The sequence below is a fragment of the Eptesicus fuscus genome, chromosome 10 (genome assembly GCF_027574615.1).
Source record: "Eptesicus fuscus isolate TK198812 chromosome 10, DD_ASM_mEF_20220401, whole genome shotgun sequence".
In the NCBI taxonomy this organism is placed as follows: Eukaryota; Metazoa; Chordata; class Mammalia; order Chiroptera; family Vespertilionidae; genus Eptesicus; species Eptesicus fuscus.
In genome coordinates, this window is record NC_072482.1 from 24,689,909 (window position 1) to 24,716,203 (window position 26,295).

Sequence of the window (26,295 nt, forward strand, 5' to 3'; positions counted from 1 at the left end):
ATGCAGACGACCTTGCAAACAGATGAAGTTACTAATACCCAAGCTCTTAGAAAAGGAAAGAGGAAAAGGACAGAGACAATGGACTCAGAGAATGCCAACAGTGACATGGATAAAGGACAGGTTGGTTTTTCTGTTTCCTTATATAATTTTATTATCTAGCTCCACCACAATTCCCTAATGCCTCTCATAATGCATTAGTACTTTCCCTGTTCTATTAATTTATTCTTCCCTTTAATTTTTTATTCAACCAGGGAATAAAATTGCATGTTCTCTTTTTAATGTTGATCAAGTTGAATTTGAAACATACTCAAAATACATTTTACCTGCTTCCATTTAAGAATGGCCAATTATGCCATTGTTCAAACTTTCTGTGGTGTTCTGAGAAATTAAAGATCAGCAAACTGTCAGAAAATACATTTGTCTTTCAGAAAACACTGGAGAAATTGGAATACCTCTTCTGTAACGTGTACTGTTTTCTTTTTCTAATTACATTTTCTAGCCCATCTTTATCACTGGTTCGGTCAGGGTGCCTTTCCTATTTTTATTTATTCATTGATTCCTTTTTGAGCTAAATTCCTCATTCCCTTCTCTTCAATCTATCAATGTGTTTATTCTGTGTCTTTTTATTTATCTTTGTAATACAAGTATTTGTGTATGTCTCCATAACACGTAGTATTTTATGTGTGAGTGTATTTATTTTTTAAAATATATGCTATACATTCTCATGGTTTAAAATATTTTTAGTCTTTTTGGGGATGATGTCTAGAGACATTCAGAATGATCCAGCATTTGACATACTGTTTTAGGCTATATCCTATAATACAACCTATAACAAAACTAGGCCGTCCTGAACCCCTGGTAATGGAAATTTATCTTTACACCATGAAAGTTGGGAAGCACCAAAATCCACAAATGGAGTGTGCCCAGGCAAATTATAAGGAGTTTAGTTCATAAGACCAAAAGTTCTTATGAAGTTGTCTAAAATGCAAAAGTATGTCAGCAGTGTCCATGGTGGTTCCATGTGTGTGAAATGTATCTGTGACATGACCAAGCATGCTTTTTTGATTGAGAAGCAGAAAATCACTGTGAAAGTGTTAGAGGCATAAGCACAGAATCAGAGAGCTAAATTTAAAAATGAAGCCTTTTTGAATAATATATATATATATATATATATATATATATATATATATAAGCCTTAGCAACTGAACAACCAGTCGACCAGTCACTGTGACATGCACTGACCACCAGGGGGAAGACACTTAATGCAGGATCTGTCCCCTGATAGTCAGTGTGCTCCCACAGCCAACCTCCTGGGCTGGCCAACCTCCCACTGCCCCTCCCCCCACTGGCCAGCCAACCTCCCATAGCCCCTATTGGTCCTGATTGCTGGCCAGGCCAAGGGACCCCACATGTGTGCGAATTCGTGCACTGGGCCTCTAGTAAAAAATAAAAAGGATATATATATATGTATGTATATGTACATACATATATATACATATATATCATACCTATACATACATATACATACATATACACATATGTATTATATGTGTGTATATGCATGATATAAATATAGGCCAGCCGCGTGTGACTCAATGGCAGGAGGTCAAGGTTCAATTTCCAGTCAGGGCACATGCCCAGATTATGGGCACGATCCCCAGAGGGAGGCATGCAGGAGGCAGCTGATCGATGATTCTGTGTCATCATTGATGCTTCAATCTCTCTCTCCCTTCCTCTCTGAAATTATTAAATATATATATATATGTACACACACATATATTTCAGAGGTAAACACTAGAAAGTCTCCCCTCCCTTCCCTGTCTCCCATCCATGCTATTCCTACCTCCTACCCCCTCTACTACAGATAACCACATTTATTGCTTTCTTGTTATCCCTTTTGTGTTTCTTCATTCAAATAAAACAAATATGAATATAGATATTCTTAGCCCCTCTTTTGCACAAAAAGTAACTTACCAGACATGCTGCTTTGGACTTTGTTGTTTTACTTATTTTGAAGATCTTTCCACTAGTACATAGAGATTTTATTCTTTCTTACAGCTCCATATTATTCCACTGCGTGTATGTACCATTCTTTATCTAACCAGTCCCCTATGATGGGTTTGGCTTGCTACCAATCTTTTTTTTTTTCTTTTTTTTTTTTTTTTTTTACAAATCATGCTTCACTGTACAACCTTATGGATATATCATTTGGTACATCATTTAGTAGTACATTGGTATCGTAATATATACCTCGATCTGTTTCTGATTTTTCAATCAGCACTGCTTTTAACATCTATTATGCATCAGATCCATTGTGTCTAACTACTATTTAGCACCATATTAACTTATCCTTTCCTCCTTAATGAACACTTAGCCTTTTGCTTCTACGAACACTGATGAAATAAATACCCTCATATATGTTCTTTTAAGAAACAGTGTGAGAATTTCTCTGAACTAAATACATAGGATAGTGATTTATGGCTTATAAGTTATAGGTTTATTTCTAGTTCATTTGACTAGACACCGTAACATTGCTTTCCAAAATGTTCACTTCGGTCTGCAGTACGTGAGGGGTTCCTATATTTGTTCTTTTTTTTACTAACACTGCATTGATATCCAACTTTCACATTTTGGGCAGTTGATGGGAGAAAATATCTTGTCTCAATTTGCTGGTGCAGGTTTGGGAGATCCCTGGTTCCTTGAGAAGTAAGATAGTCACAGGCTCTCGCAGGCTAGTATTGAGATTTCTTCAGCAATTTGTTTTTCTCAAAAACTTAATAGCTTTTTAAGCTTCTTATTTTACTCAGGATCCATTACAAGTAACTTCAGACAGAGAGTTTATTTGGTCAAAAATAAGCCTGAAAACTCTCCTCTTTTATTATGGCATCTGTGCTCAGCCTCTTTTCTCTCCAACTGAAGACTGCATGAAACAAAAAGCTTGAATCTGATCCTTCCCATTGGGATGGGTCTCAGCGCCTAGCTGAGAACTTAAGAAGTTCTTGAAAAGGCCTTGAGGTCACAGTCTTACCCTCCAGCTACTTAGATGTAGAAGTAATTGGCTTTTTCAAATCTTGCAGATTTTTTTTATCCTCACCTGAGGATATGTTTATTGATTTTAAAAAGAGGAAGGAAGAGAAGGAGAGAGAGAGAGAAAGGAAGAGAGATAGAAACATCCATGTGAGAAAGAAACATAGATTGAGGGACCCTGACTAGGGATTGAACCTACAACCTAGGTATGTGCCCTGACCGGGAATCAAAACTTGCAACCTTTCGGTGTACAGAACAACGCTCCAACCAACTGAGCCACCAGCCAGGGCTCAAACCTTACAAATTTAATATTACTGGACAATCAGTCGGTTGAGATTGCAGGCTGCATTCTAAATGCAGATGAAAGAAAAACCTTTCATCTCTGCACACTGGTCAGCACCAACAAGAAGCCACTGATACACACCAACATTCTCTTTCCAGACTCAGTAAGCACATGGTCTTCCAGACCACAGTTTTACCAAATATGTCACCAAGGTCAAATAAGAGTCAATAGCTTTCTGGTATGTTATACCTGTGCTCTTTTTGCTCACAGCCTGACGTCTACCAGGTTTGGGGTATCCTGCTTCTAAGTATCAAAATCTGGATTAGACTGTCAAACTACAGCAGGAAGGTAGGGGTGGGTTGGTGGGGTAAGAGATCAACCGAAGGACTTGTATGCATGCATATAATAAGCACAACTAACAGACGCAAGACACTGGGGGTAGGGGGACGAGGGCAAGTGCCGAGGGGGTAGGGGAGGCCGGGAGGAGGTCAGTGGGGAAAGAAAAAGGAGACATATGTACTACTATTTGTAATACCTTAAACAATAAAATTAAATTAAATTAAAAATAAAATATATGTTCAAAAAAATCTGGATCGGCTGGTGTGGCTCAGTGGTTGAGCATCAAGTCAGGAACCACAAGGCCACCAGTTTGATTCCCAGTTGGGCACATGCCCGGGTTTCAGGCTCAATCCCCTTTGTGGGGTGTGCAGGAGGCAACCAATTAATGTTTCTCTCTCATCGATGTTTCTATCTCTCTATTCCTCTCCCATCCTGTCTCTCTAAAAAAATTAATAATATATATATATATTTTTAAATCTGGATTAGTAATCATATATGTTGCAAAAGTGGTAACAAAGACTCAAACAGTGGCTTATACAAGATAGAAGATTTTTCCCCTTTCACATAACAGCAAGAGCAGTCCAGGGTTGGTATGCCAGCTCCGCAATGTTGAGGATCCCTCTAATCTTGTGGCTCTACCTTCCTCACCACACAGCCTCTCTCTCTGGGACTAAGGTAACTACCACAGCCCCCACCATCATGGCTTTCTCTCTACCAACACAGGAGAACACAGACAGGAGAAGGCATGCTCATTCCTTTTAAGGTCATGATGCAGCAATGGTACACATTACTTCTACTCATATTTTATTGCAATACTTAGTCATATAGCTGTACTGAGCTGCATGGGAGTCTGGGAAATGTAATCGTTAGCTGACAGATACTTGCCCAGCTAAAAACCTATTATTGTAGAAGAATGGGAGAGCGATACCTGGAGGTAGCTCGCAGTCCCTGCCCCTGTGCATTTTTCCATTGGGTTTTTATTTTTTGTTGTTGTTGGATTTTTTAGTCTTTTCAAGTGGTTTTCAATTCTGATCTTAATTGATTTGCATAAATATCTTATCTATTATAGAAATTGGTCTCTAGTGGTTTTAGATATCACAAATATATTCTCCTGATCTGATATTTGTCTATTAACTTTGTCTTCCATTGATGCTTACTAATGGATTATTAGCTTTTGTTTGGTTTCATTTCTTTCTTGTAGGAACTTGCCAAAAGTGGTTCAAACAATATATTTTAATGTTTTTTAATTACAGCAGGTCCTCAAATAATGTCATTTTGTTCAGCATTGTTTCATTATAACAGTGATGAGATGCCATAGGAACTTAACTCTTGTATTTATCAATTAACCTATGGTAAAATTGGTTTCATTATATGTCATTTCACTTCAAGTTGCAGAACTCATTGACAATGATAAGTGAGGACTTACTGTACTCTCCACAGAACTATGGTCTCAAAAGATATCCTTAAGTTAAAAAAAAATCCTTCATTTCTATTTAATCAAATCCACTAGCATTTATACATTTGAGTCAGTACATTAGCTACTTGCCCATATATGATAATAGTAATTTTCATTACCATATATACATATTACACATATGTATAATATACACTGAGTGGCCAGATTATTATGATCTCTGAATGCATAATAATCTGGCCACTCAGTGTATATACATATATATTAGAGGCCCTGTGCATGAATTCGTGCATGGGTGGGGCCCAGCCAGCCTGGCCAGGGGGAGGGGACATGGGTGGTTGGCCGGCCTGCCTGCTGGTCGAACTCCTGGTCGAGGGGACAGTGTATCCTATATAATAAAAGGCTAATACACACACACACACACACACACACACACACACACACACACACACACTAGAGGCCCAGTGCACGAAATTCGTGCATGGGGGGGGGGTGTCCCTCAGCCTGGCCTGCACCCTCTTGTAATCTGGGACACCTTAGGCTTAGGGGATGTCTAACTGCCAGTTTAGGCCCGATCCCGCAACCCAGGACTGCTGGATCCTAACCGCTCATCTGACTGCCTGCCTGATCACCCCTAACCACTATGCCTGCCTGCCTCATCGCCCCTAACCACTTGCTTGCCTGCCTGATCTCCTCTAACTGCTCGCCTGCCTGCCTGCCTGATCATCCCTAACTGCCTCTGCCTCAGCCCCTGCCACCATGGCTTCGTCCAGAAGGACGTCCAGAAAGTTGTTCAGCTGTCCGGTCTAATTAGCATCTTATGCTTTTATTATTATAGATACACTGAGTGGCCAGATTATTATGCATTCAGAGATCATAATAATCTGGCCACTCCGTGTATGTCACCTACACAAATACATGTAATAATGAGTATATACACAGATACATACTGTATATTTGTAACTTATGAAATGTATACATTAGAAGTCATACAAAAATCAGTTATTTTCTATATCTGATTTCATCTGACATTTAATTCTCCATCCTTGCTTGATAAGAAAATGAAAAGCTTAAATTTGTCCATTCACAGCGAATGACAGAATGTTCTAGTTTTTAAAAGTCCCTTTGAGCCATTAATTTAATTTCAGTCACTTCAAGATTTAAGCCTCTATGGATCCTAGATTCTTACCCTTCCCCTCTTTCTTTATTTTCCCCTGGGAAGTGATCCAAGTCTTCAGAAGTTTTCCATATCATCCCAGCATCTGGAGGGGGGGTAGCTGATCTTCCTCCCAGGTTCTGATTGTCCTGCCTGGTTCCCAGGCATCCAACAGTGTTACTGTTGAGGTACAGCCAGCCCTTCCTGGTCTGTTGGGGCTTCTGTTGGCACCTGCCACTGAGGTTTGCCATCCTGGCACCCATTACCACCTTCTGTAAGGTTCAGGCACCCTGTGGCCTCTCTACGTACTAAACCAGTGATGGCGAACCTATGACACGCGTGTCAGCACTGACACGCGTAGCCATTTCTGATGACACGCGGCCGCTGAGGCGGCCGCATGCCGAGGATGAAACATTTGCTACTCCTGAGGATGAAACATTTGCGAAATAATGTTTTTTCCTCAAAGTGACACACTACCCGAGTTATGCTCAGTTTTTTGGCGAAGTTTGACACACCAAGCTCAGAAGGTTGCCCATCACTGTAAACTATTTATCTTTTACCAGTTCCCCCAGCACTTACCTCTTTCCTGACCAGGACACAGGGACCATTTGGGTTCTCTAGCTGTTCTGCATGCGCCCTGGGAAGTCTGGGTGCTGTCTCCGGTCTATTTGTCCAGACACCAGTTTGGGTCATCCCTAGTCTATGGCTCAGAGAGGCGCCTTGTTGCCCTGATGCTGTGCTGGACTTGGACCCTCTTTAGGGAGCTCGAAATGGACTGAGAAGCAAGGAGCCAGCCCTGCTGCTCTGGAATTGCCGCTTATGTATCTGGATGCTTCTATCTTATATCCCTACCCCTGTCATCGGCTTCCTTCTCTCCAAGGGGCAGGGGCAGGAAGATCAAAGATAACTGAACCTGATTCTCTGCCACTTTGGTTCTTTGATTCCCGAGGCTCCTCTTCCTCGTGGCACCAGGCTCTTTTCTCTTCCCGGGAGCAGGAACTTTATGTCATGCTTTCATCTTTCCTACTATAAGGCATATTTTTAAAAAAACTTCACACTTGCCCTAACCAGTTTGGCTCAGTGGATAGAGCATTGGCCTGGGGACTTAAGGGTCCCAGGTTCAATTCCAGTCAAGGGCATGTACCTTGGTTGCGGGCACATACCCAGTGGGGAGTGTGCAGGAGGCAGCTGATCGATGTTCCTCTCTCATCAATGTTTCTAACTCTCTATCCCTCTCCCTTCCTCTCTGTAAAAAAAAAAAAAAATCAATAAAATATATATTTTTAAAAACTTTACACTTGAAGCTTCTAGATTTGGAACTTTATCAATTCCACTCTATGCTCCACTTTTCCAAGTTTGGATATATATAGATGACAGCTTGGTAATTTGAGAAAATTCTTTTCCGTCTCAACGCAGCCTGGGTTTTACAACTCGAGTGCATGTATGTTCAGAGTGTCATCTTGCTACTGACCTTAAGGACTATTGTAAAACTAAAAGGTAAACACGAACACTTTTTTCCTAGGCGAATCTTATCTCTCCTTTCTGTGATGCAGTAAACCCCAACATGGTCCTCATGGCAACAGCGAGGCCGTGAATGAGAAGGAGGGGAGAAATGGAGGATGGGGATGAGTTACAAAGAAGTGAAAGGTAGTCTTGTGGATTCTGCTCTGTTACACTATTTTTCTACTTTGTATTTCTCACTGAAGGTAGATAGAAAGTCAGAATCCTGATTCCTGATTTTCAAGAGACACGTGCATGGAACTTTGATATTCTTCCCTTCTTCTGAGTTCCCCTGGACAGTGGAAGACAGAGCTGAGGCGAGATCATTAGTGAGAGCCCAGCTCCTCTCGGACAGGAAGTGCCTGGGAGAACAGGCCCCCGTAGGTCCCTTCAGCGTACAGAACGTGCGATAAACCATGAAGGTCACTTTGAAGCTTCTTTTCTTGTGCCTGCCTTGTGTTTTAGAGAGACCCATTCTCGGGAAATGCCTTTCTGCCTGGCGAGAGCTCCAGTGAGGATGACGAGCCTTTAGAAGAATTGTCGAAGGAGGAATTGTGCACGAAAATAAAAAGCCTGAAACAAAAACTGACAAACACCCGGAAAGAGAACAGCCGACTTCGACAGTCTTTGGTCATGCTTCAAGGTAAACTCTGAGAAAATTGACATCTTTAGATGCAAAGGAAGGTACATTATGAGTGGAAAGGGTTGCACATCAGCTGTCAAGAATGAAAAAGAACATCAAGACCTTAGAGAAAAATAACAAAAGTCACATTTTAAGAAAACCTATGATTGCATAATTTAATATGGGAGCACCCTGTTGAAGCTGCTAGTTTATTGTTTAGAAAGTTTTAAATTATTCCTACAAAATACTTAATATTGTGTTCATTAAACAATGTTCAACGGACATTTATTGAGCACTTAATATATATGCCACTCACTGGTAGGCCCTGGAGAGAAAAGATTAGTAAAACAAAACAAATATGTGAAGGTGTTCATGATGTACTTATCTCAGTCCCCTTTGCTAAGGAAAACACTAGAAAATGGGGCCTGTTATAATCCACTATAGAACAACTAGAATTAAAGAGTCTATGTATTAAATGTTAGTCTTGGAGTTGGGAGGAATGGTTTGAGAAAATAATCACATTCATGGAAGACTTATAAAGGAGAAAAATCAGCATAAGCTCATTAAAAACCACTTGGCATAATGCCTTTTGGTAGTATCTTCTGTTGTGTTTACGTGTTTATTTTTCAAAAAGTGTGCCTTCCATTTGTAGTTAAGCACCATGCACTACTTTATACAGCTGAGTATATGGCAGCTATATCCTATGTTGGGCAGCATTCTGTTGTAAACAGTAAACACACAGAACATTTTGAAATAAAGCCCTCTGGCTGCCGTGTGCAGAATGAGTACAAGTGACAGAAGAAAGAAAATGAGGACGAACTTGGAAAGTATTGCAGTCATCCAGACTAACATGATGGCAGCCTAGCCTAGGGCGACAGTTCTACAATATTTTCCGAGTCAGAAATAGTGAGACAGATGGAACATGGTGGTGAGCGAGGTTGACAGAGTAATGGCTCATTTGCTTTCCTCGGAGTATTTATTAAACTGAAGGCTTTATAGTTTTAAGTAGAAACAGCCACATGTGAATGGAAATATAATGTTTATAACAAGCCATTATCTCTTTATTTTTTTCAATTTGAAATGTTGTATTTTTATAACAGATGGCTTTCTCTGGTGAGGTTTTGTGATTTAAAACAAACAAAAACAAAAACAGGTAACTCTTATGTTTATATAATCTGTTACAGAACTTAGAGTAAGATGAAAAGCTTTATAAAATTAAAAAGCCTGAAACAAAAACTGACAAACACCTGGAAAGCTAGCATAAAATGCTGGTTATAAGTATTGATTTTGGAGTTATAGACCTGGTTTTAAATCTCAACTCTGCTTATTAGCTATAAAACTTTGACCATGTCACTTTCCATACCCTCAGTGCCAGTTTCAATTTTCTCAATGTAATTTATCATTTTCCTGTTGTTATGAGGATTAAATGAGATAATGGGAAGAAATCACCAGTGGTACATAATAGGTGCTCAATAATGGTAGTTATTGTTATTGTCTCTGCTTTTATTGCCACAAGGACTTGACCTAAAAGCACCACCCAAAAAATTATAGTCTGATTTCTGTTATAAATATAGGTGAGAGAATTTAAGTTAAAGAGTAGCAAATCAGTTTCAACAGTCTGTGAAAAGAATCACTTGCTATGACCAGTTTCTTTTCTCTCTCACACTCCCGGATTGCCATGTCATTTTCTCCTCGCCTGCCAACTCCCCACATCTCATCTCCTCCCTTATTCTCAGTCTCGCTTGATGACTTTACTTCCTACTTCATTGAGAAATTGGAGGATATGAAGACTGTCATCTCTCTACACCTGGACTTGTATGCTCCACTTTCTCTCCTGTCACTCATGAATGACCTATTCTGTTGTCCAGCCAAAGGCAATATCTCCATCTGTGCATCAAATCCCATCCTCTTTCACCTAATCAAGGATATAGCTACAGAGATTTTCCCCCTCTCTCCTATATGGTCAAGTTTTTCTTCTCTAATGAATCATTCTGATTAGTATCAGACATGTTTTTATTTCTCCCAATAAAAGTAAAATAGAAAAGATTTGGGAAAATCAAGAATTAGTTCAGAAGGTAGAACTTCCAAAGACAAGAGGTCCTAAAAGAGAGAGAAGAGAAGAGGGAGAAGTTATTTTTAAAATCAATATTATAAATTTCTAGAACGGAAGGACATACATTTCTCAATCAAAAGATACCACAAAAAGAAAAAAGGCTTGTCCAAGGCCTAACACTGTAAAATGTCAGAACACCAGAAATAAAGAAAAGATTATAAAGTCTTCAGAAAGAACAAGCATGTCACATACTAAGAGTTGGGAACCAGAAAGGCATTGGACTCACCAGCAACACTGGAAGCTCTAATTAAGCAATGCCTTCAAAATTCTGAAGAAAACTTATTTAAATCTATACTTTTATACCCAGTGACATTATCAACCAAGTGTGAAAGTGAAATAATATTTTTAAACTTATACCTGTCAATAATGTACTTCCCATGCTTTCTTTTAGAAAAGCTAATGGAGGATGTGGGCCTCCAAAATGGGTGTGGAAAGTGAAATACGCCAATCTGAGAAAGACAAATATCACATGCTCTCACTTATTTTTGGAATCTAATGAGCAAAATGAATTGACCAAAAAAATAGGACCCGAAGCATGGAGGCATGGAAGAGACTGGGGTGGAGGGGAAGAGAAGAGATAAACCAAAGAACACATATACTTATATGCATAGCCCATGTACATGGGCAATAGGGTAATGAAGACCTGAGGGGGTGGGGAGGGGCTGGGAAGAGGAGAGTGGGGAGGGGGTGGAATGGGAGATATCTGTAATATGATCAACAATAAAAAATATATTTAAAAAGAAAAAAATGGGATGGGAGTGAATAGAGAAAGACATGGTAACCAGAAAACAGATGATCCAATTCAGGAGAATGACCAGAGGAGCTACAGAATGATAGTGGAGGGAAGTTCGGGGATGACAAGTAGCCTAGCAGGAGCTAGTCCAGATTGTGGAGAGGTATGGAAGGCTCCTGGAGAGATATCTCCAAGAAAAAATTGAAATTGATAGGTGACATAATGTATCAAAACATACTGAAAGGAGATTTTATACCTCTGGTAGGAGGTTTAGAGATACATGAGAGAGGCAGTTAAAAAAAAAAAAAAAGCAAAATTTAAAAAATGAGATTATTGTTAACTCTAGGGGGGAAAATCATGTTTTAAAGGAAAGGAATTGTGAATAATATTTATATCACTAAAATAATATAAGCACAATAATTATTAAACTAGCAATTGTGCAATCACTATACTGGGATGATGGAAAAGGTGAAGATTGTGCATATGTTTTCATGTGAGTACTGTGTGTGTGCATGTGTGTGTGTGTATGTGTGTGTGTTATATTACATAGCAGAATGTCAATAAATAATTATATTAATCTGAAAAAAATCAATAAATAGCTGTATATATATATTATTAAGATTATGAAGATAGCTACCAGAAAAAAAAAAACAATAACAGTTGAATAGGGGAGGTAGTGACCTCTAGGAATGGTAATCAGGGTATTAATGATAGGGCAGAGGACTACTGTTTTTTCATTATAAGCCTTATTTTATTTAGAAAATAATAAATGCCTAGTACATAATAGGTGCCCCAAATCCAGTAGCTACCATTTTTTTTAAATCAGTAATTTCCTTATATGTAGATCAAAAATTGTCAGTTATTTTCCTTCAGGGGGAAAAAAATCTACTCATATTAATTACAAACAGTTATACAATCTCTATGAATTATTTTAATAAAAAGTGTGTGGGATCTATGAAGAAAAATTTAAAACTCAATGGAGTAATAATATAAACCAGAATAAATGGAGAGATATGTCACATTCAAAGATAAGAAGAGAAGATGCCAGTTCATCTCAAAATAATAGTTCGAATGGAATCCCAACCAAAACACAATGATTGTTAGGTTTGGGTTTGGTAATTTGACAATAATTACCCTAAAGTTAACCTGAAAAAATAATAGGCAAAGTCAATTAAGAACATTCTTAAAAAGAATATGAGGATTGCCCAGCCAGCATGGCTCAGTGGTTGAGTGTCAACCTATGAACCAGGAGGTCACGGTTCAATTCCCAGTCAGAACACATGCCCAGTTATGGGCTTGATCCCCAGTGTGGGGCATGCAGGAGGCAGCCGATCAATGATTCTTTCTCATCATTTATGTTTCTATCTCTCTCTCCCTCTCCCTTCCTCTCTGAAATCAATAAAAAAAAAATGTAATTGGAATAAAATAGTGAATCTTAAAAAAAAAAAAAGAATATGAGGACATAACTTGTCAATATTAAATAATATAAAGTTTCAATAATTAAAAGCAACTTTCCAGTGCAATTGTCAGCAGATTAATGGAACAGAATGCATATATCATAAATAGAATCTCTTATATATGATAAAGAAACTATCCTAAAAAGCACTATAGCACAGAGGTAAAAAGTATGGATTTAAAGGGGCCAAAACGCCTGGATTTAAACCCTGGCTCTGCCACCTCCTAGCTATATAAACTTGTGCAAGTTGTTCAGCCACTCCACACCTCAGTATCCTCTTCTCAAAATTAAAAATAATAAAAGTAATTACCTAGGTGACATGTAAAGCATTCAGAATACAGCCTGGCAATAGCAAGTGCTATGTAAGGACTTGCTATTATGGTGTTCCCTATCACAAGTCATGGGTCTGTCACCTATGCCGTTACACAGGGCCCTGCTCTTAGAAAGGCTCCACATAGTGGTTAGAGACTCTGTCAGTACCATATCAAAATTCTTAAGGAGCTCTAAGGAGTCTTGAATTTTCATTTTGCAATGGGCCTGGAGTCCTGCAAGTCAATCAGGTAAAAGATGAATAATTCAACAAGTAAACCCCAGTGTGTAGGGGAAAGGACAGGTTGGAGTTAGGTTCTCACTTCACACCACGTGGCACACTAAAAAAATATAACTACAGTTTAAATGAAATCTCCACGTTTTGAATTTAAATGGGAAGTACCTGTTTAAATAATATGATGAAATTTGTCTTTAAAAATAAATAATAAATATGTTCTAATATTGTTCACTAAATAGGCCTACAAATAAGAATCTAATAGCAAAAAGCACTCCTGGCATCTGGACATGGTCTTGTAATACAATTTTCCACTAAAAGGAGCTAGTTTCTTTGGAGAAATGGCTAATTCTCCATCTTGTACAGGAGATGAACAAGATGAGCCTTGTCAGCAGGCTTGAAGAGGATATACTCTGCATGAACATCTTGTCATCCCAGGAAGCAAGGAAGTTAGCAAAGACTATGTGGACATGTTAACTAGAAGAGGTTCCCACTGGCCACAAGTGGGACAGTTTGAGCACAAGTAAGATTAATAACCACAATAGATATAAACATATCATGCAGGTTTAAATGTATGCTTGATAATGGTATGCAAAGAAGAAAAACCTTAATGGTCATCTGAAAGAACCAACATTATTTTGAAAACTAGCAAATACCAAAAAAATAAAACATTTGTTCTGCCATTACTATATGAAATGAACCGCCAGGTAAATAAATATTTGGAAAAAAGGAAGTTTCCCTTTGTAGAATTCCAGCTAATAAATGAAGAAGAAGAAATTAGAATATTGGCATTGCAACCCCTATGGCATAGTCACTCTAAGCAGTGATCATCAGTGACTGCAAATATCACACACAAAAAAAAGGGTAACCATGCATTAAATGCCACCTGATGGAAGTAAAACACTACCTACATCTGATCAAGCCCTTTAGACCTAACTACCAACTTAAACCTAATACAGGGAACAGAATAATATGTTAAACACCATTTAAGGGGCATAGTCCCAGACTTTGGGAAACTTTGCTGGACAAATGACCCACTTTCTTCAACTAATAAATTGCAGGGAAATATGAGGGAGAGGAAATTTACAGTTTAGAAGAGATAACAACCAATTGTAATGTACGGGCCTTATTTCACTCCTGCTTCAAACTAACTTTAAAAAAAAATTGAGACAATCAGAGAAATTTGAACATTTACTAGGTTTTTTTAAATGACATTAAAAAGCTATTGTTGAGTATTTCTGGCTGTGGCATAGGTGTTATAGTTATATTTTTAAAATGTCTTATGTTTTAGAAATACACATGGAAACATTTACAGATGCTATGAGATGATGCCTGTGATTTGTTTCAAGTAATCTAGAGGGCACAGAAAAATTGGATGGCAGTATAGATGAAAAAAGATGCTGTGAGTTAAGACTGGGGGATGAGTATATGGGTGTTTACTATTTTTGTGTTCAAATTTTTCCATTAAAAGTCTTAAAGATAATTTTGGGGAGAAAAGCTTACTTACAAAAAGATGTTTAAACTGCACAAACTATATGGGGAAATATTTAACTGATATAAGTAATCAATGATTTTAAAAATAAATAACATACTAAAGCAAAGACTGCTACTTTAACCAAAATAAAAATGAAAAATGTGTGTGCTTCAAAAAATTTTTAAATTAAAAGATTAACACTCTAAGAAAAATACCACATATGAGAAATAAAAGGTTAAAATGTTCAACATATAAGGCAGTTAATAATAATAGCTAATATATTGTGCCTAAAATGTATTAGCCACTCTTATAAGCACTTTACAACAATCATTTAAGCTCTTATAAAATAAAAAGTACTAATATTCTATGATCTAATAGATAATTCATAGAAGTTCAAATAATCATAAGTAAATATATATATTTAACTTCACAATAATCAAGTAATTGTTGTTCTAAGATTTTAGCCTATCAAAATAGTGAGGAATATTGTTAGTGATTAATGCTGTTATTGATGGTGCAGTAAAATGGCAACTTCTTGCATAGCTAGTGGGAGCTTAAGTTGGAAGAATCTTCCCGGAGAGCAATTCAGCAATATTAATTGAGTCTTACAATCATTTATACCTTTGATCCTATTATTATGCTTTCAGGAATTTATAGCATTGGCATGATCATAGATGCATATGAAGATGTATGTACTAAGCCGTTTGTCAGAGTTTTCTTTGTAATAAAGAAAAATTGGAAGCAACCTAAATTCCAAAAAGAAAGAAAAGGAGCATTTAAATAAATTATAGAACATCAATATGTTGGAATCTTAGGGGACCATTAAAGTTGTATTTTAGCTCTGGCTAGTGTGGCTCTGTTGGTTGGGCGTCATCCGGTGCACTGTAGGGTAGCCGTTTCAATTCCCAACCTGAGTTGCCGGTTCAGTCCCCTGTATGGGGTGTACAGGAAGCAGCCAATAGACGCTTTGCTCTTGCATCAATGTTTCTCTCCCTCTCCCTTCCAATCTCTCTAAAAGTCTCATTTTAAAAATCTTTTAAAATAAAAGTTGTATTTTCAAGTAGAAAACAACCCATCAACAAATGAATGGATACATTAATTGTGGAGTATCCATGTAATTGAATATTAGTCAGCAACAACAAAACAATAAATAACAGAACATCATGAATGAATTTCAAAACATTATGCAGAGAGAAAAAAAAGACAAAAAAATAGAATTATGTGAAATTCTAGAACAGGTAAAACTTACCCATGGCAAAAGATGTTAGATGCTTGGTTGCCTCTGAGGCAAGTGCAGGGATTGACTCAGAAGGGTCATGAAGCAACTTTCTGAGAAGATGGAAATGTTCTATATTGTGATGGGTATGCATTAACCAGGTGTATCCTTTTGTCAAACTCATCTCGCTTTATCTACTTAATCTCTGCCCAGACTTAATGTAAGATCTTGCCTTTGACTCTATGTAAATCAGACCTCTGTTCTCCCTCCAGGGAGCATGCCCATGCCATTCCCTTTCCTTTCTCCTTCCCCTATAAGCACCTATCCCCTAACCTCTAAGGGACCCCATGAGACTTGCAACCAGGGAAGCAATGGGCAGCAGCAGCTGGTCCCGGGCTAACCCCCTGAACCTGTCTCCCAGGCCCCCTTTTCTCCCTTCTCTCTAACTTCCCAGTGAGCCAAAGCAGCCCAGCCTAGGAGCTCCTGTTGCTTCTTCTATGCCCTTCCTTGTTTCATTGTCCTGAGTATATTTTTGCTGTGGTCAATAAATTCTTGCTTTATTTTTTAAAAAAAATAGACCTCAAAAATCATATTTTCAAGAAGAGTTAATAATTTAGGAAACATATTCAACTTATAGACTTAATTGGAAAAATGGAAACACGCTACAATGCTGTGTATACAGTATGGTCCTAATTGTGTAAAAGAAAATACATGAATATATAGAGAGATACACAGAAATGACAAAGATATATTCCAATGAGCAGGTACAAATTTCATTATTAGAAAACACAATAAATATTCTTGAAACCTCACTTTATGGCAAATCCTCTTTTTCTCTTGACATTCTATCTTTGGCCTTCTTGCAGTTCCTCAAATCAAAATGTGTGGTTCCTATTCCTTTGATGACCTCATTTCCCTCTAACTATTTAATTCCTGCTCAGCCTTCAGCTCTCAGATCAATCGTGACCTCCCCATCGAAGCTTTTTCCATGCCCCTTCCTTTTCCAGGCTGGGTCAAGCGCATTACGCTTCTCCTGCGTGGCACTTGTTAGCCTAAAAATAAAAGGCCAAAGGGAGAGGCAACAGCATTCTTTTTAGATCCAAAAGAGTAGTTTACTCGGGAAGCAATCCAGGCAGAACCCCAAATAATTGTTGTCCTAATTGTTGAATTAGGAGTTGAAGGCAAGGGGTATTTATGGGAAAGGGAAGAGGAATAATTGTATCAGTAGAAGGAAGGAGTTTCCATAGATGCAGATAAGCTACCATAGTGATGCTAATTCGAAGGGTGTTTTTCATTTTCATTCTGGTAGTCATAATATCTGCTCTCTTATCTTTTCAAACAGTTGTTTGAGATAATGCTGCTTTGGGTCCAGTCCAAAGGTTATTTTGACCAGTTTTAATATTCCAAATGTTTGGGGAGTGAAATGTGCAAAGGCAATTCCTGTGGTACTCCAACTCCATTTAAGAGTGGCTCAATTTATATTACTTTTTTACACACTTAACAACTGTCATTTTTTTAATTTCTTTGCATGTGCCTTGAGTTAGCCAAACTGCAAGTTTAAGGGCACTATCCTCTAGACTGCCAAGTCTGCCTAAGACTTTTGATACCAACTGCAAACTCGGGGGTTTTCCAGAAACACCCTCAGATTCAATAGTTTGCTAGAGAAACTCACAACTCACTGACACCTGTTATATTAATGGTTTCATTTACTACAGTGAAAGAATACAAATTAGAACCAGCCAAAGTTAGAAAAGACACACAGGGCAGAGTCCGGGCACTTACCAGATGTGAAGCTTCTGTTGTCCTCAGGATGCATTACCCTCCTAGCATTTATGTGTTATAATTTGCATGAAGCACTGTCCATCTAGGAAGCTCACCTGAGCTTTGGTGTCCAAAGTTTTTATTGAGGGTTTATTACATAGGCATGACTGAGTGGTTGATTGATCACCTATGTGATTGAACTCAGTCTCTAAATCGTTCTGGCTTTCTGGCTATGACCAGCTTCTACCCTAAGACTATTGAGTATGGTCATTCCTACCCTGAGAAACCCCTTAGCATAAACTATAAATTGTGGTCTGAGGGGCTCACCATGAATAACAAAGACATTTCTATTGAGAAATTTTGAAGCATTTAGAGATTACCTCCCAGAACTGATGAGGAAGGATGGGAATGGGGGAGGGGGAGCTGCAGAATAGACCTTCCTTTGAGCAGGCCAAATTCTTACTACACAGAATAGTTATGTAAATAATGTCCTCCACCCTCTCTCAGTTGCAAAAAACTAGAATCACATCTGGTTGTGCTTTCAGTTTCATCCCTAGCACCTAACATAGTGGTTGGAAAATGTTGAGTGTCTGCTTCATATAGTACAGTTGACTCTTGAACAATGCAGGCATTAGAGGTGCTGACCCCACTCATGCAATTGAAAATCCATGTATAACTTTGACTCTCCAAAAACTTAACTTCTTCCCCCCCCTTTTTTAATAAATTTATTGGGGTGACATTGGTTAATATGATCATATAGGTTTCAGGTGTGTGTTTCTATGTTACAAGATCTGTATATTGCACGCTGCACCCACCCCCCAAAGTCAAATCTTCTCCTGCCACCATATATTAGGACCCCTTCTCCCCCCACCCCCTTCCCTCTGGCAACCACCACACTGCTGTTTGTGTTCACCAGTTTCAATTTTATATCCAACATATGAGTGAAATCAATGGTTCTTAGCTTTTTCTGACTGACTTATTTCACTTAGCTTAATATTCTCAAGGTCCATCCATGTTGTTGCAAAAACTTAACTTCTAATAGCCTACTGTTGACTAGAAGTCTTACTGATAACATAAACAGTTGATTAACACATATTTTGTGTGTTATATTATATGCATTCATGAATACCTAATTTTCTCTTCATTTTTTAGGCTATGGAGTTCATCTGTGAGTTTTTTTCAAATTGTCACAAATCTCTAAAAATTTTCATATATATATATTTTTTTGGTTGATGAGAGAGAGAGAGAGAGAGAGAGAAAGAAGGAGGAATACTTATTCTTGTGTTTCATGACCAGAGATCGAACCCGCAACTTTGGCATATCTGGACGACGCTCTAACCAACTGAGCTGCCTGGCCAGGACTTCCAATATATTACTGGGGGTGGAAAATCACATATAAATGGAGCTGTGCAGTTCAAACTCATGTTCAAGGATCAACTCTAGTTTATAGCATGAAATTGGCAGAGTCTGAATTTGAATCTTGGTTCTTCTTCTCACTACTTGGGTTGACCCTGGATGGGTTATGTAACCTCTCACTGCCTACTTGTCCTCATCTGTAAATTAGGGATAATGATGATACCTGTCTCATAGAGTTGCAATGAAGATTAAGTGAATGAACATGAGCAAACTTCCCAGAATAAGGCCTGGCACAGAGTAAAAGCTAGATCAATGTTTAATATTATTAAATGCTCAATAAGTAATTTCTGATTGAAAAGTGTCTGGCAAAGGAGAGGTGATTAGTAAGTATTAATTGAAATGATATAAAATAAGGTTTTCTTCTTTAGTAGATTTTCCTATTAATATAGTACCAGATGTATTAATTTGGACATGTCATCAATATGCCTGATTTTCAGCTCTCAAATCTTATATTATTCTAAAGATTATAGCTCAATAATATGTTTAAGAAATGTACAAAAAAATTTTTTTTCTATCTTTTGGTCCTTAACCATAAAGTGAGGAGTTGAATTAGATAGGGTTCAAGGTGGCTTCCAACTCCAACAAAATGTTATTTGTCCTTAGGAAACAAACTAAATATAACAACAGAGAAGACCATTTAACATGGAGACATGAAACGTTTGAATGTGTAAGTTTCTACTGAAAAAAGAACAAAGGACATTCAGTTAATTACCAGAATTCATCTTTGATATATGAAAACATAGATTTGAATTGTGGCAATGAATTTTTATTACTTTGATGGAATTTGACTCCATGGCAAACCACACACAGAGGTCATGGAAAATTTATTTTAATCTGTGAGAAATGGTTTATTTTATCTTGTCACTTAAGCTGGCTTAATGTGAGTATCTGGAAGGTGATTGGTAATAGAATCAGTAATGTCTCCAAATACATTAAATACTTTCAAATAATGCTATTAGCAATTAGAAAAAAGAATCAATGTGTAAAAACATTCATTTTAGTTACAATGTAATGCATAAACATTTAAATACTGTCACCAAATATTTATAAATTAATTTTTTATTACTGAGCAATTATTAAATTATTTAATAATAAAAAGTAAATATGTCCCAACCACTTTTCTTACCATGTTTGTTTTCCAAAGGTAGCAAATGTTAACAATTTGTTCTACATATGTATATACACACAATAAGAAATGTATATATGTCCTGTTACTAAAAAAATTTGTAAAGTGTTACTTTTTCTTGCCATTTTAGTGTTACCACAAGCAGTTACCCAGTTTGAAGAATTGGTTGGTATGGCGGAGGCCGTGCTTAAGGGTCGAGGAACCATGTTTACATCTGCATCCACCCTCTGGAGAGCAACAAACAACTCCTCACCAGACTCATTTGCCTCCATGTGCAGTAATTCTAATTCTAATTCTAATTCCAGTTCACCAGTTTCCTTGAGAGCTGAAGAAGAGCATCACACTGATGAGAAGCAGGTCAGTTGGAACACCCACCCTATCTTTCTCTGGGATACAGTTAAATACAACAATTAAAATAAGAGCACCTCTAGAAATATATCCTAAGAATCCCAAAAACCAATCAGAAAGAATATATGCACCCCCATGTTCACAGCAGTGCTGTTTACAATAGCTAAGATCTGGAAACAGCCCAAGTGCCCACCAATAAATGAGTGGATAAAAAAAGCTGTGGTCCGGGCTGGCTTTAGCTCAGCGGTTCCTTCAACTACAAAAAAGCTGTGGTAGCCAAAACCGGTTTGGCTCAGTGGATAGAGCATCGGTCTGCGGACTGGGGGGTCCCAGGTTCGATTCCGGTCAAAGGCATGTACATTGGTTGCGGGCACATACCCAGTGGGGGGTGTGCAGGAGGCAGCTGGTCGGTGTTTCTCTCTCATCGATGTTTCTAGCTCTCTATCCCTCTCCCTTCCTCTCTGTAAAAAATCAATAAAATATATATTTAAAAAAAAAAAAAAAAAGCTGTGGTACATCTACACAATGGAATACTATGCAGCTGTCTAAAAGAAAGATCTCTTACCCTTTGAGACAGCATGAAGGGATCTGGAGAGTATTATGATAAGCAAAATAAGCCATTCAGAGAAAGACGAGTATCACATGGTCTCACTCATATGTGGAATCTAATGAATAAAATAAACTGATGAATAAAATAGATCCAGAGACATAAAAGCATGGATCAGACTGATGAATCTCAGAGGGAAAGGGGGAGGGGGCAGGAAGAGATTAACCAAAGAACTTATATGCATACTAGAAGCCCGATGCATGAAGATTCATGCTAGAATGGGCTTTCCTTTCCCTGGCTGCCGGCACTGCCTTTCCACTCCAGCCCAGCCCCTTCCCGCTCAGGCCCCGGAGCCACCTCTTTCCGCTCCAGCCCTGCCTTCCCACACTGCCCAGAGGCCCTGAGAGACCGGGGGTGGTGTATGCAAATTAACTGCCATCTTTGTTGGGTTAATTTGCATACCACTCCTGATTGGTTGGTGGTGTAGCGGAGGTATGGTCAATTTACATGTTTGTCTATTATTAGGTAAGATGTGCATAATCCATAGACACACAATAGTGCAGTGAAGGCCTTGTGGGGAGAGAGAACAGGGGTGAGGGGGTCAATGGGGAAAAAGGGGGATATCTGTAATACTTTCAACAATAAAGATAATTAAAAAAAAAAAAGAGCACCAAGTGACCATTGTTTTATCAGATACTTTTAAGTAACTTTAGATCACAACCATAACATTCCTATTTCAGAAAACAGTAAATCAAATATTTGTGAAACAAATATCCAGTTTATTTCTAAAACTAAAGACAAATTGTAGGCAGTGATGATGTTTTAGAACTAGATAATTCTTAATCTGATAACAGAGGGATAACTGTGCATTAAGGGCTATGAAATTATATCATTGGGAAGAGGTAAATTTCATCCTCTGCATGCTGTCTGGACACAGTTCTTTTGCTACTTCCTCAATTTCTCTTAATAAAAATACAGAAGCTAAAAAGACAGGAGTTTTGTTTGAATCAGGTATTATTGTTGGAAAATAGGCCTTCAAGAGCAATATTAAATACTAAAAATCTATCATTCAGAATATTTGAATCTTAGTGTATTCATTTCCTTTTGCTGTATAACAGGTTACCACAGAATTAGTAACTTGTAAGAACACAAATTAATTATCTGAGAGTTCTGTAGGTCAGAAGCGTGGTAACATCAAGCTATTGGCAGGGGACTCCTTTCTGGAGGCTCTATGGAAGGATCTGTTTGCTGCTCCTTTGGGTTGTAGGATTCAGCTTCTGTGGTTGTAGAACTGAGTTCCAGTTTTCTTGCTGACCATAAACTGAAGGCCATTCCTGCTCCTAGAGGGAACCACCTTCCTCGTTTTGCAGCTACTTCCACCATTCTCAAAGCCTGCCACGGCAAGCAAAGTCCCTCTCACTCTTCGAATCTCTCCTCCATCGTGTCCTGTTTTCTGACCCTTTCTTCTGCTCCCCTCTTCTGCATTGAAGGGCTCCTGTAATTAGGTCAGGGCCCACCTGGATAACCCAGGCTAGTCTTCCCATCTCAAGATCCTTAATTTTAATCACACCTACAAAGTTGTTTTCCCATTCACAGTTTCCAGGGCCATTATTCTGCCACCCACACTTAATTAAGCATTGAGGAGGGGACTAATTCTTAAAGCACCAAATCCAGATTCCATAACAAGAATATGTATATACTCTGTATATACTCACAAATATTGGGAATTTTCTCCAAGACAGCATTTAACTCTAACCCCTGAAATGTAAAGTATATACTAAAAGTAAAATGCATCTCCTTAAAGAACATTGATTTTGTTTTCTGGTATGCCTTAATTAGTAATATATTGCTCCAGATTTTACTTCCTTTTTCCTCTTCCAATTTCATTCTTTTTTTTTTTTTCAGTTCAAGATTGAAAAATGGCAGATTGCTCGTTGTAACAAGAGCAAACCTCAGAAATTTATTAATGATTTAATGCAAGTACTTTACACAAATGAATACATGGCCACACACAGCCTGACCGGTGCAAAATCCTCTACTTCAAGGGAGAAAGCTGTAAAGCCAGCTATGAATCAGAACGAAGTTCAAGAAATCATAGGTGATAAAATGATTGCATTATACTGTCATGATTTTGAAATTATTTTAGCTTTCTAGGTTAAGTTATTCTTTTATGATATTTTTCTTCAAATTTATTTTTCTGTGAAAGAAAAATCTGAGGACAGTCTAAACCCTGGTAAATATGGGACATTTTATAGAAAAACTTTACTTTAAAAGTAGATATTAAACTAAAACTAAAATTGAATATCACTGAAAAGTTTGTATTCAGAAAATTCATAAATTCATAGCTTTAGAAAAGTAAATTTTCAAAATCCTTTCAATCAAAATTTCATTAACAGTTTATATCTTATTTTCTCTTTATCTTAGTTCTGGCCTTATCTTTTATTCTAGGAAGACAGAGGCTAATTTGACTTTACTTATGGTTTTCAAGTGAATGATTCTCTTTAAATATAATAATCTAGATTGTCAAATAATTTTTTGAAAATATCTAACAAATTTAGGGAATCACTGAATCCCAGCTCTCTATATTTTAATAGTATGTAATTTCTTATTTGGAAAAGGGTCAGACTCGACTGTTCCAACTGATATTGGGATAGATACAATTAAATTCCTAGCATTTTGGAGCAAGGAGAGATTTCAGAGCAAGCAGTAAGGTTAAAGTTGAGTGGTAGCATAGAAAGACAAATAACTTTCGTTATCTCTTGCTTTCTTTGCAAAGCCTACTTATCTATTCATCTGTTTAAAGATCTAATGGGTGTTTGGGCTACTTTTGCAAAATGAAGACAAAATTGTAATGTGCTTCATGTTTTATCTCAGTTCATATCCTAAGATGCAAAGTCCTCCTAAAGTGTTTTTGTGTGTTGCTGTTGTTTTTTACAGGAGTCACAAAACAGTTATTTCCCAACACTGATGATGTCTCAATCAGAAGAATGATAGGGCAAAAGCTGAACAACTGTACCAAGAAGCCAAATTTGAGCAAAAATATGAACTCTCAGGATATTAAGTAGGTCCTTGTGGTAAGTATTTTCAACCTTCACCATCCTTCTCATGTGGCAAGAAGATGTAATACTTTTATCCCTGAAAAAGCATTTTCTGAACACTCTACTCAAGAATACCAGTGGCCTGTGAAATGTTGGTATTCCTGGGGGTGAAGGTGGCGACAGGGAAGGGAATTTAAATTTGGGAAATGATGACTTCAGTTACACAGATTTTCCCTTTCTAAAAACTCCCAGATGCCCTGACCGGTTTGGCTCAGTGGATAGAGCGTCGGCCTGCGGACTGGAGGGTCCCAGGTTCAATTCCGGTCAGGGGCATGTACCTTGGTTGCGGGCGCGTTCCCAGTGAGGGGTGTGCAGGAGGCAGCTGATTGGTGTTTCTCTCTCATCGATGTTTCTAGCTCTCTATTCCTATCCCTTCATCTCTGTGAAAAATCAAAATAATATATTAAAATAAATAAAATAAAATAAAAACTCCCAGATATTTTGATACCTTTTAAGATGCCCAAGTGCGCCCAGAAATCTCCAAGAAGAGCATACAGTGTGTAGTGTTTTCCAAATGTGTTTTACTGAGGAACTTTTTTTTCCTTCACAGAACACATGTTAAGTTGTGGGTAGGAGTAGGAAGGAGCCCAAGGAGGAGCACATGACAATTTAGGAAGTATTTCTCTAGAACACATGCGATACATATCTTTGGGGGAAATCTGTGGTATGTCAATGGGACTGAACTCACAGCTCTAACCCAGTGATTGGACCTGTGTACAAACTCCTGGCTGGAAGTATTCAGGGGTTTCCTTCACCACCACCCATTCTGCTTCTCATTGTCTTTAAAATCAGTTGTGATAGCTAGCTTGTTGGATGAGGGTTTGTACCAAGATGTTTGTATTATGCTAAGGAAAAGAATTATTTGTTTACAGTGAGTTTTACTGAGATGCACTTTAGAGTCAGGCCTAGCCCCAGGCTAACCTGAAATGGAATTTTGTATTTGCTTTCACAACCCCAAGACCTGACTTTCACTGGTGCTCACCCTTCCTCTCCATTATTTTGATGGAAAATATGTGAAAACTAGAGGCCCGATGCATGAAGATTCGTGCAAGAATGGGCCTTCCTTCCCCGGCTGCCAGAGCCGCCTTTCTGCCTTTGCTCTAGCCTGGAGCCGCCTTTCCGCCTTCCCATGCTGCCCAGAGGCCCAGAGTGGCTGGGCAGTGCCTGTGTATGCAAATTAACCTGCCATATTTGTTGGGTTAATTTGCATACTCACTCCTGATTGGCTGGTGGGTGTCGTGAAGGTATGGTCAATTTGCACTTTTATTAGTGTAGATATGCATTATTTTGTTATTCATGTTTTTTAAAATATATTTTAATTGATTTCAGAGAGGAAGGGAGAGGGAGCGAGAGATAGAAACATCAATGATGAGAAAGAATCATTGATCTGCTGCCTCCTGCACACCTCCTACTGGGGATCGAGCCCAAACCTGGGCATGTGCCCTTGACCGAAATCCAACCTGGGACCCTTCATTCCGCAGGCTGATGCTCTATCCCAGGCGTCCTCAAACTATGGCCCGCGGGCCACATGCGGGTGTTTTTGCCATTTTGTTTTTTTACTTCAAAATAAGATATGTGCAGTGTGCATAGGAATTTGTTCATAATTTTTTTTGAACTATAGTCCGGCCCTCCAACGGTCTGAGGGACAGTGAACTGGCCCCCTGTTTAAAACGTTTGAGGACCCCTGCTCCACTGAGCCAAATCAGCTAGGGCAATGTTATTAATGTTTTAATTGATAAATAGAGCCATAGGGTAAACACAGGAGGGCAGGTTTTTTGTCCATTTAACTTCTGCTTTTGCCTGTTCTCCGTCTAACTCTATCGCTTCTGAGACTATTTTATTTGTCTTTTTCTTCTGTTTGTATTTTAAATGGGATGTAGAACTTTGTGGATTACAGTAATTCAACCGACCCACTCTCTACCCATTGCTGACCACCACCCCATCCTCCTTGAGGGTCCTTTACTATTTTGCTCTCCAAGTAAGGCTACTGATGAGGGCCAACAATAGTCTCTATTCCTTAAAGACAAACAAAATTACTTATAACAACTGCAGAAGGATTCTTTCCCTTGGCTCATATATACTGGTAGACTGACTTGAAGATTTATAAAACATAATGACATTT

At 38.2% G+C, this 26,295-nt stretch overlaps 1 protein-coding gene across 1 annotated transcript; it reads left to right on the plus strand.

Moving 5' to 3' along the window:
• Positions 1-24,141, plus strand: BEND6 (BEN domain containing 6). Its single transcript, XM_054722347.1, has 5 exons — positions 1-120; positions 8,185-8,362; positions 20,311-20,537; positions 22,981-23,173; positions 24,013-24,141. Exons 1-5 carry the CDS (start codon positions 1-3, stop codon positions 24,138-24,140), a joined length of 846 nt encoding a protein of 281 aa, XP_054578322.1. The 3' UTR covers position 24,141.
• Positions 24,142-26,295: the final 2,154 nt, after the last annotated feature.

Coding starts and splice junctions, on each gene's coding strand:
- BEND6 (XM_054722347.1), top strand. CDS start 1: ATGCAGACGACCTTGCAAACAGATGAAGTTACTAATACCCAAGCTCTT. Junction 8,363..20,310: donor GTCTTTGGTCATGCTTCAAG/GTAAACTCTGAG, acceptor TTGCCATTTTAG/TGTTACCACAAGCAGTTACC. Junction 23,174..24,012: donor CGAAGTTCAAGAAATCATAG/GTGATAAAATGA, acceptor TGTTTTTTACAG/GAGTCACAAAACAGTTATTT.